At 57.0% G+C, this 19,128-nt stretch overlaps 1 protein-coding gene across 1 annotated transcript in view; it reads right to left on the bottom strand.

The window, feature by feature from the left end:
* LRIF1 (ligand dependent nuclear receptor interacting factor 1) overlaps nt 1–19,128 on the bottom strand; it is a 32,111-nt gene that overhangs the window by 8,547 nt on the left and 4,436 nt on the right. Inside the window, exons 2-3 of the mRNA XM_054176309.1 lie at nt 6,881–7,287; nt 6,714–6,798 (exon numbers count right to left, since the gene is read on the bottom strand). Coding sequence (XP_054032284.1) covers nt 6,714–6,798; nt 6,881–7,287 — 492 coding nt within the window. The remainder of the gene's footprint in view (nt 1–6,713; nt 6,799–6,880; nt 7,288–19,128) is intronic.

The raw sequence follows: 19,128 nt of genomic DNA, 5'->3' as shown, positions 1-19,128 counted from the left end.
GGCTCTCAGAAGGACAACCTAATGCCCAAAGTACTGCAGGAGCACCACGGCGTGTTGAGACATGTCTGGCCAAAAGAGAGCTTCCCTCACTAGCAAAGAAGAGCTCACATCACCTGAAGGAGGTTTCATGGTCTTGGTATCAGATCCAGAATGATTTAAAGGCTGCCAGCTCCCATTTCAGTCACCAAGAGTATTCTAGCTCTGTGCTATGGTTTTCTACATCAATAAATGCAGGAAGAACATGGACTGGAGATCATTTCCCAGTCCAGATGACATCAGCCCTGGGTTCTGTTACTGTCAAGGAGTCTTGGAACACTGGCAAGTTTTTTCTGGCAGTTTGGGCTGCCAACTCAGCTTGGAACACAGCGACAGGGAGACACCATTCATGAGTCCCATCATTGTAGCTGCTCAAGAAGTCAGGCAAGACATGTCCCAGCAAGCGAGAAGTCACAAGGATGCTCTTCACTGTCAGAGTTGGACAGCTCCTGCTACAGTCTCGGGGGTCTAGTGACCACCACGTTCCCCTTGGTGGTCAACATAAACAACCACATCTAAAGCACAAAGGTTTTAGGCAGAGCTTTCCTCACTGTAAGCTCAGAATTAGCTCCCAGGTGCAGCATTTTGGGGGCTTTTCTGTGTGAAAAAGCAGATGCTCAGGTGATTGCTCAGTGCAGTGGGCACGAAATTCTGCACCCCTCTGCACCACACCCCATGGCTCCCAGGGGATGCTGCCATCAGAGGGTTTAGGAGGAAAACGAAGCTGGGATGATTTGGAGATAGAAATGAGAGCTGAGAAGGACCAGAACTGAAAGGAAACACTCTTCCAGGAGCAGTTTTGCCTAAACAAAGAGCAACTAAGAATTATTTGTATGTCTGAACTGAATTAAAGCAGAAAATAGTCACTTTTGGAGCCACTTTTCACTTCCTAAGGCTACTGCTAACACAGAACTAAGAAGATCAGCTCTGAGCTCTTGGATTCTGTTCAATGCTTTGAATCTCTTCAATGTTTCTTTAGTAATCCACCAAGTTCTCCAGTGACAACTTCTCAGAATGAACATTCTGAAGGCAAATCCAAAAAGGAAACTGTCAGCAAGTTCCACAAACCAAGAACTGCTCAACCACTACCACTGGTAGAGATGAAGCAGGCACACACTTACCTTCACCAAACTACCTAGCACTGCAAAGAGGCAGCAAAGGGCAGAAGAAACCTCCAAAGAGGCAATGTTCCTCCACCTGTCAAAGCAAGGGGACACCTCTAACTTTTGGGACAGCAGGAGGGGGAGCAGATCAGAGCAAGGCAGCAAGAAGATGAAAGAGAAGCAAGAGGATGCAGTTGCAGGAGGGTTTTCTTCAGCAGCAATGATGGTTTCCAGCACTCAACTCCACTCCTCAGTCCTACCTTGAGCCACTGCTGATGTTCCTCTTGATGGACTTAGATAAAATGGATTTGCCACTGTGCCACAAACAGGACCTTTTCACAGGATCCCAGGAGTCAGGGGTTGGAAGGGACCCAAAGAGATCATCGAGTCCAACCCCCTTGCCAGAGCTCAGGCCACACAGGACACATCCAAATGGGCCTTGAACGTCTCCAGAGAAGGAGACTCCACCACCTCCCTGGGCAGCCTGCTCCAGTGCTCTGTGACCCTCACAGTAAAGAAGATCCCCCTGGTGTTGAGGATCCTGTGCTGCAGCTTACATCCATTGCTCCTTGTCCTTTCACAGGGAGCAAGTGAGCAGAGCCTGTCCCCTCCCTCCTGACCCCCAGCCCTCAGATATTTATAAGCATTTATTAAATCCCCTCTAAGTCTTCTCCTCTCCAGACTAAGCAGCCCCAGGTCCCTCAGCCTCTCCTCACCAGGCAGTGCTCAGTCCCCTAACCATCCTCACTGCCCTCCGCTGGACCCTCCCCAGCAGATCCCTGTCCCTCCTGAACTGGGGAGCCCAAAACTGAAGGCAATACTCAAGATGAGGTCTCAGCAGGGCAGAGTAGAGAGGGAGGAGAACTTCCCTGGGTCTGCTGGACACACTCTTCTTTACACATATAACACAATACATATAAGACAATAATGAGGCTGAGGAGGAAACCTCCTTCAAAAAAAGGCAGTTTGTCTAAAATCCAAACCACTCTGATTGTCAGGATTGCAGAAGACAAATGAGAATCAGGTTGGATCAATCAGGTTGGAAAAGACCTCAGAGATCATCAAGTCCAAGCTGTCACCCAACACCTCCTGACAACTAAGCCAGGGCTCCAAGTGCCACATCCAGTCCCCTCTTGAATACCTCCCTGGGCAGCACATCCCCAGGGCCAATCTCTCTGGCTGGGAAGAACTTTCTCCTCCCCTCCAGCCTAAACCTCCCCTGGCACAGCTTGAGACTGTGTCCTCTGGTTCTGGTGCTGGGTGCCGGGGAGAAGAGCCCAACCCTCTCCTGGCTCCAACCTCCCTTCAGGGAGTTGCAGAGAGCAAGAAGTGCCCAAATTCCAGGTTTCTGGAAAATAGAATTCTTTTACTTGGGGGGAAAAATAAATAAATGGCAGGTTCTTGCAGGGCTGATAAAAGATGGACTGGAAAGCTGCACAGGTTCAGACCACATGGAGAGGTTGTGAACAGTCAGGCAGTCAGTCAGAGCAGTCAGGCAGAGAGGGACCTAGGGGTGCTGGTTGACGGTAGGCTGAACATGAGCCTGCAGTGTGCCCAGGCAGCTAAGAGGGCCAATGGCATCCTGGCCTGCATCAGGAACAGTGTGGCCAGCAGGAGCAGGGAGGTCATTCTGCCCCTGTACACTGCACTGGTTAGGCCGCACCTCGAGTCCTGTGTCCAGTTCTGGGCCCCTCAGTTTAGGAAGGAGGTTGACTTGCTGGAACGAGTCCAGAGAAGAGCAACAAAGTTGGTGAGGGGTTTGGAACATAAGCCCTACGAGGAGAGGCTGAGGGAGCTGGGGTTGCTTAGCCTGGAGAAGAGGAGACTCAGGGGTGACCTTATTGCTCTCTACAACTACCTGAAGGGAGGTTGTAGACAGACGGATGTTGGTCTCTTCTCCCAGGCAGCCAGTACCAGAACAAGAGGACACAGTCTCAGGCTGCGCCAGGGGAGGTTCAGGCTAGATGTTAGGAAAAAGTTCTATACAGAAAGAGTGATTGCACATTGGAATGGGCTGCCTGGGGAGGTGGTGGAGTTGCCATCACTGGAGGTTTTCAGGAGGAGACTTGATGGGGTGCTTGGTGCCGTGGGTTAGTTGTTTGGGCGGTGTTGGATTGGTTGATGGGTTGGACGCGGTGATCTTGAAGGTCTCTTCCAACCTGGTTTATTCTATGGATTCTATGTATTATATCAAATAGTTACTCAAATGTCTACAGAAGAGGAAGATGACAGAATCACAGAGCAGTTTGGATGGGAAGGGACCTTCAAAGTTCACCCAGTCCAACCCACTGCACTCAGCAGGGACATCCCCAACCACAGCAGGTTGCTCCCAGCCCCACACAACCTGCCCTGCACTGGTGCCAGCCATGGGGCAGCTCCCAGCTCTCTGGGCAGCCCAGGAGAGGCTCCCACCATGCTCAAGCATCAACCATTTCTCCCTTCTCTCCACTCTGAATCTGCCTCTTTTACAATCACAGAATTGTTTGGGTTGGAAAATGGCTCCAAAATCATCCAGGCCAACATCAACCCAACGCTACCATGGCCACCAAACCATGGCCCCAAGTGCCATGGCCACACCTTGCTTGACCACCTCCATGGATGGGGACTCCTCCACAGTTCTCCCTTCTCTGGGCACGTTCAAGAGTCTCAATGTCCTTCTTAAACTGAGTTGGTCAGATGGTGCTGGGGGATAGGTTGGACTTGATGATCTCAAAGGTCTTTCCCAACCTGGTAAATTCTATTCTATTCTATTCTATTGCCCAAGGCCTGCATGAGGCAGATCCCTGAACAGAACTTGATGAAAATAATCTCAGGGGTTAAAAAGTAAGTGGTAGAATAAGAGATATCTTCCTTGACATTACCACAGAAGCTATCAGAGGATAGGACAACAGGAAATGGCCTCAAGTTGCCCCAGAGGAAGTTCAGGTTGGCCACAAGGAATAATCTCTTCCCCAAAAGGGTTGTCCAGGCCTGGCCCAGGCTGCCAAGGGCAGAGGTGGAGTCTCCATCCCTGAAGGGGTTTCAAAGCTGTGGAGAGGTGGTGCTGAGGGCCATGATTTGGTGGTGTCCTGGCAGGGATGGGTTAAGGCTTGGACTCCATGATCTGAAAGGTCTCTTCCAATCAACACAACTCCAGGATTCTGTGATCAAACTCAAGCAGTCAGCTTTCTTCAGGAAAAAAAAACCACAAATAAGCTAAAATTCTGTGAGATTCAGAGAGGGAACTGCCAACCAGGTGACATTTTCCTTCACCCTCAGGGGCCTTCATTTCTTCAGCTAAAGAGTTTGGATGGCTCTGTCAAAGGCTTTCTAATCAACAATGGAAATGGCATTCAGCAAGCTATGAAAGCAGAGATCCCAGAAAGAAGCAGCAAGGTTGATTGATTGATTGATTGAGTTCCTTTATTTCTGCCAAGCCAGAACAACAAAACACAACAGTGGCCTACACTTGACCCCCCCTGAACCACTTTCTTCACTTAAAACCATCAGGCACAGCAGTTTTACTCTCTACCTTCCCATCCCATATTGTTTATTACTCTTAGTCAGCAGCAGGGGCAGAGAACAAAACACTGAATGATTGAACCTTCATCTTCTGGGCTTCACTTTTGTGTTAACAAAAGAAACCAACCACCCTCAGATGATTTTCAGTCAATAAACCACGAAGCAAATCCACTGCAGCCACCACAAAGCAGCACATGGCTGCAACACAGAGCACAGACTCAGACTGGGTTGGGTTGGAAGGGACCTTCAAGATCATCCAGCTCCAACCCCCTGCCATGCCCAGGGACACCTCCCACCAGCACAGCTTGCTCCAGGCCTCATCCAGCCTGGTCCTGAGCACCTCCAGGCAGGGCACAGCCACAGCCTCCCTGGACAGCCTGTGCCAGAGTCTCCCCAGCCTCACTCTCAACAATTTCTTCCTCCTCCCCACTCTCAGTCTCCCCTCTCCCAGCTCAAAGCCATTGTCCCTCAGCCTGACACTCCCAGCCCTTCTCCAAAGTCTCTCCCCAGCTCTCCTGTTGCTCTTCAGGTCCTGCAAGGCTGCTCTGAGGTCTCCCTGGAGCCTTCTCTTCTCCAGGCTGCACAGCCTCAGATCTCCCAGCCTGGCCCCACAGGGGATGCTCTCCAGCCTCTGCTCATCTCTGTGGCCTCCTCTACACCCTCTCCAGCAGCTCCAGGTCCTTCTTGTGCTGGGGACCCCCAGAGCTGGAGGCAGTGCTACAGGTGGAGCCTGAGCAGAGCAGAGGGGCAGAATCCCCTCCCTGGATGTGTTCCTGTGCACCCTGCCCTGGGTGACTCTGCTCTGGCAGGGGTTGGATTTGGTGATCTCCAGAGGTCTCTTCCAACCTCTCTATGAGAGAGATCAACACTCAGCATCTCCTTCAGCCCAAGAACCAGGGAACACCACCAGCACCACAACTGCATCCCATGGCCACAACCCCCCCGGGGCTTTGCTGAGCTAACTCCAAGCTCTCCACCAAACAGAGGAGCAACCAGGGAACTGCAGAGAGCCCAGCAGAACACACCAGGAGCCAAACCTTGCCTCCAGCAGTCAGCCCCCCTGAGCTGCTGCCAGCTCAAAGCAGAAACCTGGACATCGATTCTGGGCAGTGCTGAAAACATCCTTGGGGTGAGCAGAGTCAGCATCCCCCAGCTCGGCTCTCCAGCTGCACCTCTCTGCTGCAGCTGACTCAAGAGCTTGGCTTAAAGCCCTTCCCCGCTGCTGAGGGCTAAGCCCTCCTATGTCTGACTCCCTTCCTCCCGCAGCCCATCTCCTGCCTGCCCCTGGCACAAGCCTCAGGGCGCCGGCGCCTCCCCGGCCGCAGGCAAACACCAACGCGACAGCGACGCCGCCAGCAGCGGCAGGAAGCGGCCAGCAGCAGCCAGCGGCGGCGGCCAGCGGCAGGCAGCAGTGAGAGGCGGCGGCCAGCAGAGGCCAGCAGCGAGCGGCAGCCAGCGGCAGGCAGCAGCGAGCGGCGGCGGCCAGCAGAGGCCAGCAGAGGCCAGCAGCGAGCGGCAGCCAGCGGCAGGCAGCAGTGAGAGGCGGCGGCCAGCAGAGGCCAGCAGCGAGCGGCAGCCAGCGGCAGGCAGCAGTGAGAGGCGGCGGCCAGCAGAGGCCAGCAGCGAGCGGCAGCCAGCGGCAGGCAGCAGTGACAGGCGGCGGCCAGCAGAGGCCAGCAGAGGCCAGCAGCGAGCGGCAGCCAGCGGCGGCCGGCAGCAGGCAGCGGCCAGCGGCGGCCGGCAGCGGGCAGCCCCTTGGCTCGAGGGGAGCGCGGGGAGCGCGCAGCACGCGGGGAGCGCCGGCAGAACGCGGGCGCCAGCGGCGGAGGAAGCGCGGCCCGGCCCCGGCGCGCGGCCCCGCCCGGCCCCACAGCGCCCTCTGCCGGAGCTCCGCCGCGCAGGCCGCCGCTCCCCCAGCCGGCAGCCGGCGGCACCTCTCCTCCTCCCCGCTAGGGGAAGGCGGCGGATGGCGGCGCCGGGCCCCTCCCGAGCCGCCGCTTCGCAGCGCGCAGCGCCCCGGAACGCGGGGCTGGGGCTCCGCCGCGAGCGAGAGGGAAGGCGGCGGGACCGTACCTGGCGGCTCTCTCCCTGCTCTGCCCTGCCGGGCGCTCCAGCGCCGTCTCGGAGGGCCGCCGCAGCGGGATAGGGGCAGCGCCGGCTGCCGGTCCGCGGAGTCGCCGCTCGCCCGTCTCCGCCCGGCGCCGCCCGGGGTCGCGGCACTCGCGACCGGCCGGCGCTACCCGACCGCTCCTCTCGGCGGCGCGGGGCCGGCTGCGAGCGAGCGGGCGGCGGCGGCGGGAGGGCGGCGCGGGGCTGCTCCCGGCCGCCGGGGGCGCGAGCGCGGCAGCAGACAACGGCCGCGGCGGGGCGCGGGGGCCGCGTCACTTCCGCTCGCCCCTCCCGGCCGCGCCGCAGCCCCGCGCCGCGCCCACGGCCGGCCGCCGCCAATCGGCCGCCGGCTGCCTCGGCTCCAGCAGCTTCCGGGGGGGGAGGAGGGGCGCAGGAAGCGCAGCGCTGCCGAGCGGCCGCTAGCGGCACACACAATGGCGGCGCCACCGCTTCCGGTGGGTACCGGAAGTAGTTGTCAAATGGCGGGAGCGCTTCCGGTCGGCCTGAGGAATAGGCCTGCAAATGGCTGCCCTCGTTCCTAAGATGGCGTCGAAAGGGAAGGAGCAGCCTTGGCCTCTGCCTTCCCCAGCACCACCCTGCAGAGCTGAACTGAGCTGCGCTGCACTGAGCTGAGCTGAGCTGAGCTGAGCAGAGCAGTGCTGAGCTCTACTGATCTGAGCTGAGATGTGCTGAGCTGAGAATCACTGAGCTGAGATGTGCTGAGCTAAGATGCACTGAGCCAAGCTCAGCTGAGCTGAGCTGAGCTGAGTTGCGCTGAGATGAGCCGAGATGCACTGAGCCAAGCTCAGCTGAGCAGTGCTGAACTGAACAGTGCTGATCTTAGCTGAGCTGCACTGATGTGATGTGAGCTGAGCTGAGCTGAGCTGAGCTGAGTTGCGCTGAGATGAGATGAGCCGAGATGCACTGAGCCAAGCTCAGCTGAGCAGTGCTGAACTGAACTGTGCTGATCTTAGCTGAGCTGCACTGATTTGATGTGAGCTGAGCTGAGCTGAGCTGAGCTGCACTGATTTAGAATACATACATAGAATAAACCAGGTTGGAAGAGACCTTCAAGATCATTGAGTCCAACCCCTCAACCAATCCAGCACCACCTGAACAACTAACCCATGGCACCCAGCACCCCATACAGTCTCCTCCTGAACACCTCCAGGGATGGGGACTCCACCACCTCCCTGGGCAGCACATTCCAATGGGGAATCTCTCTGTGTAGAACTTCTTCCTAACCTCCAGCCTAAACCTCCCCTGGCACAGCTTGAGACTGTGTCCTCTTGTTCTGCTGCTGGGTGCCTGGAAGAAGAGACCAACCTCTGCCTGTCTACAACCTCCCTTCAGGTAGTTGTAGAGAGCAATAAGGTCACCCCTGAGTGTCCTCCTCTCCAGGCTCTGCAACCCCAGCTCCCTCAGCCTCTCCTCCCAGGGCTGTGCTCCAAGCCCCTCACCAACTTCATTGCCCTTCTCTGGACACCTTCCAGCAGCTCAACCTCCTTCCTAAACTGAGGAGCCCAGAACTGGACACAGGACTCAAGGTGTGGCCTAACCAGGGCACAATGACCTCCCTGCTCCTGCTGGCCACACAGTTCCTGCTGCAGGCCAGGATGCCATTGGCCCTCCTGGCTGCCTGGGCACACTGCAGGCTCATGTTCAGCCTACCATCAACCAGCAGCCCCAGGTCCCTCTCTGCCTGGCTGCTCTCAGCCACTCTGCCCCCAGCCTGTGGCACTGCCTGGGGTTGCTGTGGCCAAAGTGCAGCCCCTGGCACTTGGATGTGTTCAATCTCCTGCCCTTGGCCTCTGCCATTTGAGCTGAGCTGAGATGCACTGAGCCAAGCTCAGCTGTGCTGAGCTGAGATGCACTGAGCCAAGCTCAGCTGAGCTGAGCTGCACTGAGCGAAGCTCAGCTGAGCAGTGCTGAGTTGAGCTGCACTGATCTGAGATGAGCTGCACTGTGCTGTGCTGAGCTGCACTGAGCTGAGCTCAGCGGCACTGATCTGACCTGAGTTGAGTTGTGCTGCACAGAGCTGAGATGCACTGAGAGGAGCTGAGCTGTGCTGATCTGATCTGAGCTGCACTGATCTGAGCTGCACTGATCTGAGCTGAGCTACACTGAGCTGCACTGATCTGAGCTGCACTAATCTGAGCTGAGATGCACTGCGATGAGCTGCACTGATCTGAGCTGAGTTGAGCTGGGCTGAGCTCAGCTTCACTGATCTGATTTGAGCTGACTTGCGCTACACTGGAGCTGAGCTGCGCTGAGATGCATTGAGCTGTGTTGAGCTGCTCTGGGGTGAGCTGAGCTTAGCAGCATTGAGCTGGCTGAGCTGAGCTGCGCCATGCTCAGATGCACTGATCTGAGCTGATCTGAGCTGAGATGCACTGTGCTGATCTGTGCTGGGCTGAGCTACACTGAGCAGAGCTGCACTGCACTGAGCTGAGCTGTGCTGATCACTGAGCTGAGCTACACTGAGCAGAGCTGCACTGATCTGTGCTGAGTTGTGCTGCACTGTGCTGATTGCTGAGCTGCCCTGATCTGCACTGAGCTGAGCTGCACTGAACTGAGCTGAGCTGTGCTGAGCTGAGATGCACTGTGCTGATCTGTGCTGAGCTGAGCTACACTGAGCAGAGCTGCACTGCACTGAGCTGAGCTGTGTTGATCACTGAGCTGAGCAACACTGATCTGAGCTGCACTGACCTGTGCTGTGCTGAGCTGCACTGTGCTGAGCTGAGGTGCACTGAGCAGTGCTGAGCTGAGCTGAGCCTTGCCTTGCCTCACCTCGCTGAGCCTGGCTGCACTGGGCTGAGCCTCGCTGAGTGAGTTAAGCTGAGCTGAGGTGCGCTGAGCTGAGCTAAGTTGAGACAAGCTGCACTGCACTGAGATGCACTGAGCTGAGCTGAAGTGCACTGAGCTGAGATGCACTGAGCTGCACTGCATTGAGCTAAGCTGTGCTGAGCTGAAGTGTGCTGAGCTGTGCTGAGTTGCACTGAGGTGTGCAGAGCTGAGCTGAGCTGCACTGCACTGGGCTGTGCTGCGCTGATTTGAGCTGCCCTGAGATGTGCTGAGCTGAGAGACACTGCACTGAGCTGCGCTGCATTGAGCTAAGCTGTGCTGAGCTGAAGTGCGCTGAGCTGTGCTGAGTTGCACTGAGGTGTGCTGAGCTGAGCTGCACTGCACTGGGCTGTGCTGCGCTGATTTGAACTGTGCTGAACTGTGCTGAGCTGAGATGCACTGCACTGGGCTGTGCTGCTCTGATTTGAGCTGCACTGAGCTGAGATGCACTGCACTGGGCTGTGCTGCACTGATTTGAGCTGCACTGATTTGAGCTGCACTGAGCTGAGATGCACTGCACTGGGCTGTGCTGCTCTGATTTGAGCTGCACTGAGCTGAGATGCACTGCACTGGGCTGTGCTGCACTGATTTGAGCTGCACTGAGCTGAGATGCACTGCACTGGGCTGTGCTGCTCTGATTTGAGCTGCACTGAGCTGAGATGCACTGCACTGGGCTGTGCTGCACTGATTTGAGCTGCACTGAGCTGAGATGCACTGCACTGGGCTGTGCTGTGCTGATTTGAGCTGCACTGAGCTGAGATGCACTGCTGAGATGCACTGCACTGGCTGTGCTGCCCTGATTTGAGATGAACTGAGCTGAGATGCACTGCACTGGGCTGTGCTGTGCTGATTTGAGCTGCACTGAGCTGAGATGCACTGCACTGGGCTGTGCTGCGCTGATTTGAGATGCACTGAGCTGAGATGCACTGCACTGGGCTGTGCTGCGCTGATTTGAGATGCACTGAGCTAAGATGCACTGCTGAGATGCACTGCACTGGCTGTGCTGCGCTGATTTGTAGCTGCACTGAGCTGAGATGCACTGCTGAGATGCACTGCACTGGCTGTGCTGCCCTGATTTGAGATGCACTGAGCTGAGATGCACTGCACTGGGCTGTGCTGCAGTGATTTGAGCTGCACTGAGCTGAGATGCACTGAGCTGAGATGCACTGTACAGGCTGTGCTGCACTGATTTGAGCTGCACTGAGCTGAGATGCACTGCACTGGGCTGTGCTGTGCTGATTTGAGCTGCACTGACCTGAGATGCACTGCACTGGGCTGTGCTGTGCTGATTTGAGCTGCACTGAGCTGAGATGCACTGCACTGGGCTGTGCTGCACTGATTTGAGATGCACTGAGCTAAGATGCACTGCACTGGGCTGTGCTGTGCTGATTTGAGCTGCACTGACCTGAGATGCACTGCACTGGGCTGTGCTGTGCTGATTTGAGCTGCACTGAGCTGAGATGCACTGCACTGGGCTGTGCTGCACTGATTTGAGATGCACTGAGCTAAGATGCACTGCACTGGGCTGTGCTGCGCTGATTTGAGATGCACTGAGCTGAGATGCACTGAGCTGAGATGCACTGCACTGGGCTGTGCTACAGTGATTTGAGCTGCACTGAGCTGAGATGCACTGCACTGGTCTGTGCTGCGCTGATTTGTAGCTGCACTGAGCTGAGATGCACTGCACTGGTCTGTGCTGCACTGATTTGAGATGCACTGAGTTGAGATGCACTGCACTGGGCTGTGCTGCGCTGATTTGAGCTGCACTGTGCTGAGATGCACTGCACTGGGCTGTGCTGCAGTGATTTGAGATGCACTGAGCTGAGATGCACTGCACTGGGCTGTGCTGCAGTGATTTGAGCTGCACTGAGCTGAGATGCACTGCACTGGGCTGTGCTGCACTGATTTGAGATGCACTGAGCTGAGATGCACTGCACTGGGTTGTGCTGTGCTGATTTGAGCTGCACTGAGCTGAGATGCACTGCACTGGGTTGTGCTGTGCTGATTTGAGCTGCACTGAGCTGAGATGCACTGCACTGGTTTGTGCTGCACTGATTTGAGCTGCACTGAGCTGAGATGCACTGCACTGGGCTGTGCTGTGCTGATTTGAGCTGCACTGACCTGAGATGCACTGCACTGGGCTGTGCTGTGCTGATTTGAGCTGCACTGAGCTGAGATGCACTGCACTGGGCTGTGCTGCACTGATTTGAGATGCACTGAGCTAAGATGCACTGCACTGGGCTGTGCTGTGCTGATTTGAGCTGCACTGACCTGAGATGCACTGCACTGGGCTGTGCTGTGCTGATTTGAGCTGCACTGAGCTGAGATGCACTGCACTGGGCTGTGCTGCACTGATTTGAGATGCACTGAGCTAAGATGCACTGCACTGGGCTGTGCTGCGCTGATTTGAGATGCACTGAGCTGAGATGCACTGAGCTGAGATGCACTGCACTGGGCTGTGCTACAGTGATTTGAGCTGCACTGAGCTGAGATGCACTGCACTGGTCTGTGCTGCGCTGATTTGTAGCTGCACTGAGCTGAGATGCACTGCACTGGTCTGTGCTGCACTGATTTGAGATGCACTGAGTTGAGATGCACTGCACTGGGCTGTGCTGCGCTGATTTGAGCTGCACTGTGCTGAGATGCACTGCACTGGGCTGTGCTGCAGTGATTTGAGATGCACTGAGCTGAGATGCACTGCACTGGGCTGTGCTGCAGTGATTTGAGCTGCACTGAGCTGAGATGCACTGCACTGGGCTGTGCTGCACTGATTTGAGATGCACTGAGCTGAGATGCACTGCACTGGGTTGTGCTGTGCTGATTTGAGCTGCACTGAGCTGAGATGCACTGCACTGGGTTGTGCTGTGCTGATTTGAGCTGCACTGAGCTGAGATGCACTGCACTGGTTTGTGCTGTGCTGATTTGAGCTGCACTGAGCTGAGATGCACTGCACTGGGCTGTGCTGTGCTGATTTGAGCTGCACTGAGCCGAGATGCACTGCACTGGGCTGTGCTGCTCTGATTTGAGATGCACTGAGCTGAGATGCACTGCACTGGGCTGTGCTGCTCTGATTTGAGCTGCACTGAGCTGAGATGCACTGCACTGGGCTGTGCTGTGCTGATTTGAGCTGCACTGAGCTGAGATGCACTGCACTGGGCTGTGCTGCAGTGATTTGAGCTGCACTGAGCTGAGATGCACTGCACTGGGCTGTGCTGCTCTGATTTGAGCTGCACTGAGCTGAGATGCACTGCACTGGGCTGTGCTGCACTGATTTGAGCTGCACTGAGCTGAGATGCACTGCACTGGGCTGTGCTGCTCTGATTTGAGCTGCACTGAGCTGAGATGCACTGCACTGGGCTGTGCTGCACTGATTTGAGCTGCACTGAGCTGAGATGCACTGCACTGGGCTGTGCTGTGCTGATTTGAGCTGCACTGAGCTGAGATGCACTGCACTGGTTTGTGCTGTGCTGATTTGAGCTGCACTGAGCTGAGATGCACTGCACTGGTTTGTGCTGTGCTGATTTGAGCTGCACTGAGCTGAGATGCACTGCACTGGGCTGTGCTGTGCTGATTTGAACTGCACTGAGCTGAGATGCACTGCACTGGGCTGTGCTGCGCTGCGCTGATTTGAGCTGCCCTGAGTTGTGCTGAGCTGCGATGCGTTGAGCTAAGCTGTGCTGAGCTGAGGTGCACTGAGCTGAGCTGCACTGGGCTGCGCTGCACTGATTTGAGCTGTGCTGAGCTGTGCTGCGTTGAGCTGAGCTGTGCTGATGTGAAGTGTGCTGCGCTGTGCTGCACTGAGCTGTGCTGTGCTGTGCTGTGCTGCACTGAGCTGTGATGTGCTGTGCTGAGCTGCGCTGAGCTGAGCTGTGCTGCGTTGAGCTGAGCTGTGCTGATGTGAAGTGTGCTGCGCTGCGCTGAGCTGTGCTGTGCTGTGCTGAGCTGTGCTGAGCTGTGCTGTGCTGTGCTGAGCTGTGCTGAGCTGTGATGTCCTGTGCTGAGCTGCGCTGTGCTGAGCTGTGCTGCGTTGAGCTGAGCTATGCTGATCTGAAGTGTGCTGCGCTGTGCTGAGCTGTGATGTGCTGTGCTGTGCTGAGCTGCGCTGCGCTGAGCTGTGCTGCATTGAGCTGAAGTGTGCTGCGCTGCGCTGAGCTGTGCTGTGCTGTGCTGAGCTGTGCTGAGCTGTGATGTGCTGTGCTGAGCTGCGCTGAGCTGAGCTGTGCTGCGTTGAGCTGAGCTGTGCTGATGTGAAGTGTGCTGCGCTGCGCTGAGCTGTGCTGTGCTGCACTGATTTGAGCTGTGCTGAGCTGTGCTGCATTGAGCTGAGCTGTGCTGATGTGAAGTGTGCTGCGCTGCGCTGAGCTGTGCTGCGCTGTGCTGAGCTGTGCTGTGCTGCACTGATTTGAGCTGTGCTGAGCTGTGCTGCATTGAGCTGAGCTGTGCTGATGTGAAGTGTGCTGCGCTGCGCTGAGCTGTGCTGTGCTGTGCTGCGCTGTGCTGAGCTGTGCTGTGCTGAGCTGTGCTGCGTTGAGCTGAGCTATGCTGATCTGAAGTGTGCTGCGCTGCGCTGAGCTGTGCTGTGCTGAGCTGTGCTAAGCTGTGATGTGCTGTGCTGAGCTGCGCTGTGCTGAGCTGTGCTGTGTTGAGCTGAGCTATGCTGATCTGAAGTGTGCTGCGCTGTGCTGAGCTGTGATGTGCTGCGCTGCGCTGAGCTGTGCTGCGTTGAGCTGAAGTGTGCTGCGCTGCACTGAGCTGTGCTGCGTTGAGCTGAAGTGTGCTGCGCTGCACTGAGCTGTGCTGCGTTGAGCTGAAGTGTGCTGCGCTGCACTGAGCTGTGCTGCATTGAGCTGAAGTGTGCTGCGCTGCGCTGAGCTGTGCTGCGTTGAGCTGAAGTGTGCTGCACTGCACTGAGCTGTGCTGCATTGAGCTGAAGTGTGCTGCGCTGCGCTGAGCTGTGCTGCGTTGAGCTGCGTTGAGCTGTGCTGTGTCGAGCTGAGCTGCTCTATGATGCGCTGCGCTGATCTGAAGTCTGCTGTGCTGCGCTGAGCTGTGCTGCGTTGAGCTGAGCTGCACTATGCTGTGCTGCACTGAGCTGAGATGCGCTGAGCTGTGATGTGCTGTGCTGCATTGAGCTGAGCTGTGCTGAAGTGTGCTGCGCTGAGCTGAGCTGTGCTGCATTGAGCTGAAGTGTGCTGCGCTGCGCTGAGCTGTGCTGCATTGAGCTGAAGTGTGCTGCGCTGCGCTGAGCTGTGCTGCATTGAGCTGAAGTGTGCTGCACTGCGCTGAGCTGTGCTGCATTGAGCTGAAGTGTGCTGCGCTGCACTGAGCTGTGCTGCGTTGAGCTGAAGTGTGCTGCGCTGCACTGAGCTGTGCTGCGTTGAGCTGAAGTGTGCTGCGCTGCGCTGAGCTGTGCTGCGTTGAGCTGTGCTGTGTCGAGCTGAGTTGCTCTATGCTGCGCTGCGCTGATCTGAAGTGTGCTGCGCTGCGCTGAGCTGTGCTGCGTTGAGCTGTGCTGTGTCGAGCTGAGTTGCTCTATGCTGCGCTGCGCTGATCTGAAGTGTGCTGTGCTGCGCTGAGCTGTGCTGCGTTGAGCTGAGCTGCACTATGCTGTGCTGCACTGAGCTGAGATGCGCTGAGCTGTGATGTGCTGTGCTGCATTGAGCTGAGCTGTGCTGAAGTGTGCTGCGCTGAGCTGCAATGTGCTGTGCTGTGCTGTGCTGCGCTGAGCTGTGCTGTGTTGAGCTGAGCTGTGCTGAGCTGTGCTGCACTGAGCTGTGCTGATCTGAAGTGTGCTGTGCTGCGCTGAGCTGTGCTGTGCTGTGCTGAGCTGTGCTGAGCTGTGATGTGCTGTGCTGAGCTGTGATGTGCTGTGCTGAGCTGCGCTGAGCTGAGCTGTGCTGCGTTGGGCTGAGCTGTGCTGATGTGAAGTGTGCTGCGCTGCGCTGAGCTGTGCTGTGCTGAGCTGTGCTTTGCTGTGCTGAGCTGTGCTGAGCTGTGCTGTGCTGTGCTGAGCTGTGCTGAGCTGTGATGTGCTGTGCTGAGCTGCGCTGAGCTGAGCTGTGCTGCGTTGGGCTGAGCTGTGCTGATGTGAAGTGTGCTGCGCTGCGCTGAGCTGTGCTGTGCTGAGCTGTGCTTTGCTGTGCTGCGCTGTGCTGAGCTGTGATGTGCTGTGCTGAGCTGCGCTGCGCTGAGCTGTGCTGCGTTGAGCTGAAGTGTGCTGCGCTGCGCTGAGCTGTGCTGCGTTGAGCTGAAGTGTGCTGCGCTGCACTGAGCTGTGCTGCGTTGAGCTGAAGTGTGCTGCGCTGCACTGAGCTGTGCTGCGTTGAGCTGAAGTGTGCTGCGCTGCGCTGAGCTGTGCTGCGTTGAGCTGAAGTGTGCTGCGCTGCGCTGAGCTGTGCTGCGTTGAGCTGAAGTGTGCTGCGCTGCACTGAGCTGTGCTGCGTTGAGCTGAAGTGTGCTGCGCTGCACTGAGCTGTGCTGCGTTGAGCTGAAGTGTGCTGCGCTGCGCTGAGCTGTGCTGCGTTGAGCTGAAGTGTGCTGCGCTGCACTGAGCTGTGCTGCGTTGAGCTGAAGTGTGCTGCGCTGCACTGAGCTGTGCTGCATTGAGCTGAAGTGTGCTGCGCTGCACTGAGCTGTGCTGCGTTGAGCTGAAGTGTGCTGCGCTGCACTGAGCTGTGCTGCGCTGCGCTGAGCTGTGCTGCGTTGAGCTGAAGTGTGCTGCGCTGCACTGAGCTGTGCTGCGTTGAGCTGAAGTGTGCTGCGCTGCACTGAGCTGTGCTGCATTGAGCTGAAGTGTGCTGCGCTGCACTGAGCTGTGCTGCATTGAGCTGAAGTGTGCTGAGCTGCGCTGAGCTGTGCTGCGCTGCGCTGAGCTGTGCTGCGCTGCGCTGAGCTGTGCTGCGTTGAGCTGAAGTGTGCTGCACTGCACTGAGCTGTGCTGCGTTGAGCTGAAGTGTGCTGCGCTGCACTGAGCTGTGCTGCATTGAGCTGAAGTGTGCTGCGCTGCACTGAGCTGTGCTGCGTTGAGCTGAAGTGTGCTGCGCTGCGCTGAGCTGTGCTGCATTGAGCTGAAGTGTGCTGCGCTGCGCTGAGCTGAGCTGCATTGAGCTGAAGTGTGCTGCGCTGCGCTGAGCTGTGCTGCATTGAGCTGAAGTGTGCTGCGCTGCGCTGAGCTGTGCTGCGTTGAGCTGCGTTGAGCTGTGCTGTGTCGAGCTGAGCTGCTCTATGATGCGCTGCGCTGATCTGAAGTCTGCTGTGCTGCGCTGAGCTGTGCTGCGTTGAGCTGAGCTGCACTATGCTGTGCTGCACTGAGCTGAGATGCGCTGAGCTGTGATGTGCTGTGCTGCATTGAGCTGAGCTGTGCTGAAGTGTGCTGCGCTGAGCTGCAATGTGCTGTGCTGTGCTGTGCTGCGCTGAGCTGTGCTGTGTTGAGCTGAGCTGTGCTGAGCTGTGCTGCATTGAGCTGTGCTGATCTGAAGTGTGCTGTGCTGCGCTGAGCTGAGCTGTGCTGAGCTGTGCTGCGCTGAGCTGTGCTGCGCTGAGCTGTGCTGATCTGAAGTGTGCTGTGCTGAGCTGCGCTGAGCTGAGCTGTGCTGCGTTGAGCTCAGCTGTGCTGATCTGAAGTGTGCTGTGCTGTGCTGCGCTGAGCTGAGCTGTGCTGAGCTGTGCTGCTCTGAGCTGTGCTGCGCTGAGCTGTGCTGATCTGAAGTGTGCTGTGCTGCGCTGAGCTGAGCTGTGCTGAGCTGCGCTGTGCTGAGCTGTGCTGCATTGAGCTCAGCTGTGCTGATCTGAAGTGTGCTGTGGTGCGCTGAGCTGAGCTGTGCTGAGCTGTGCTGTGCTGAGCTGTGCTGCGCTGAGCTGTGCTGATCTGAAGTGTGCTGTGCTGCGCTGAGCTGAGCTGTGCTGAGCTGCGCTGTGCTGAGCTGTGCTGCATTGAGCTCAGCTGTGCTGATCTGAAGTGTGCTGTGGTGCGCTGAGCTGAGCTGTGCTGAGCTGTGCTGCTCTGAGCTGTGCTGCGCTGAGCTGTGCTGATCTGAAGTGTGCTGTGCTGCGCTGAGCTGAGCTGTGCTGAGCTGCGCTGTGCTGAGCTGTGCTGCATTGAGCTCAGCTGTGCTGATCTGAAGTGTGCTGTGCTGCGCTGAGCTGAGCTGTGCTGAGCTGTGCTGCGCTGAGCTGTGCTGTGTCGAGCTGAGCTGCGCTGTGCTGCACTGCACTGAGCTGAGATGCGCTGAGCTGTGCTGCGTTGAGCTGTGCTGAGATGCGCAGCACTGATCTGAGGTGTGCTGAGCCTTGCCTGGCTGAGCCTTGTCTCACCTCACTGTGGTGAGTTAAGCTGAGCTCCGCTGAGCTGCGCTGTGCTGCACTGGACTGAGCTGAGATGTGCTGAGCTGAGCTGCGCTGAGGTTATTTGAATAGGATAGGGTAGGATGGGATGGGATGGGATGGGATGGGATGGAATGGGATGGGATGGGATGGGATGGGGTGGGATGGGATGGGGTGGGATGGGGTGGGGTGGGATGGAATGGAATAGAATAGAATAGACCAGGTTGGAAGAGACCTTCAAGATCATGGTGTCCAACCTATCATCCAACACCACCCAACCAACTAACCCATGGCACCAAGCACCCTATCAAGTCTCCTCCTGAACACTTCCAGGGATGGTGACACCACCACCTCCCCAGGCAGCCCATTCCAATGGGCAATCACTCTCTCTGTGTAGAACTTCTTCCTAACCTCCAGCCTGAACCTCCCCGAGACTGTGTCCTCTTGTTCTGCTGCTGGGTGCCTGGGAGAAGAGCCCAACCCCCACCTGGCTCCAACCTCCCTGCAGGGAGTTGCAGAGAGCAAGAAGGTCTCCCCTGAGCCTCCTCTCCTGCAGGCTAAGCAACCCCAGCTCCCTCAGCCTCTCCTCCCAGGGCTGTACTCCAGACCCCTCCCCAGCTTTGTTGCCCTTCTCTGGACACCTTCAGGTCTCTAAATGTCCTTCTTCAACTGAGTTGATCAGACAGTGCTGGGTGGTGGTTGGACTTGATGATCTCAAATGTCTTTTCCAACCAGGTTTATCCCATCCCATCCCGTCCCATCCCATCCCGTCCCATCCCATTCCATTCCATCCCATTCCATCCCACTCCATTCCATTCCACTCCATTCCATTCCATTCCACTCCATTCTGCTCCATCCCATCCCATCCCATCCCACTCCATCCCATTCCATTCCATCCCATTCCACTCCATTCCATCCCATTCCACTCCATCCCATCCCATCCCATCCCACTCCATCCCATCCCATTTCACTCCATCCCATCCCATCCCATCCCATCCTATCCCATCCCATCCCATCCCATTCCATCCCATCCCATTCCATATCTCTGAGGTCTTTTCCAGCCTGATTGGTTCTCTGGTTCTCTGACCCAGGATCAGTTGGATGTTTCCCGAGGGAGCCCCAGGCTGTGGAGCAGCCACCCTGGGCAGGAGATGAGGAAGGAGAGGCAGAGGACCTGTTTGGAAGGGACCAGAGCCGCCCAGTCCTCATCACC

This window comes from Dryobates pubescens, chromosome 35 (genome assembly GCF_014839835.1).
Source record: "Dryobates pubescens isolate bDryPub1 chromosome 35, bDryPub1.pri, whole genome shotgun sequence".
Taxonomy (NCBI): Eukaryota; Metazoa; Chordata; class Aves; order Piciformes; family Picidae; genus Dryobates; species Dryobates pubescens.
This window is presented reverse-complemented; position numbering and strand designations above follow the sequence as displayed.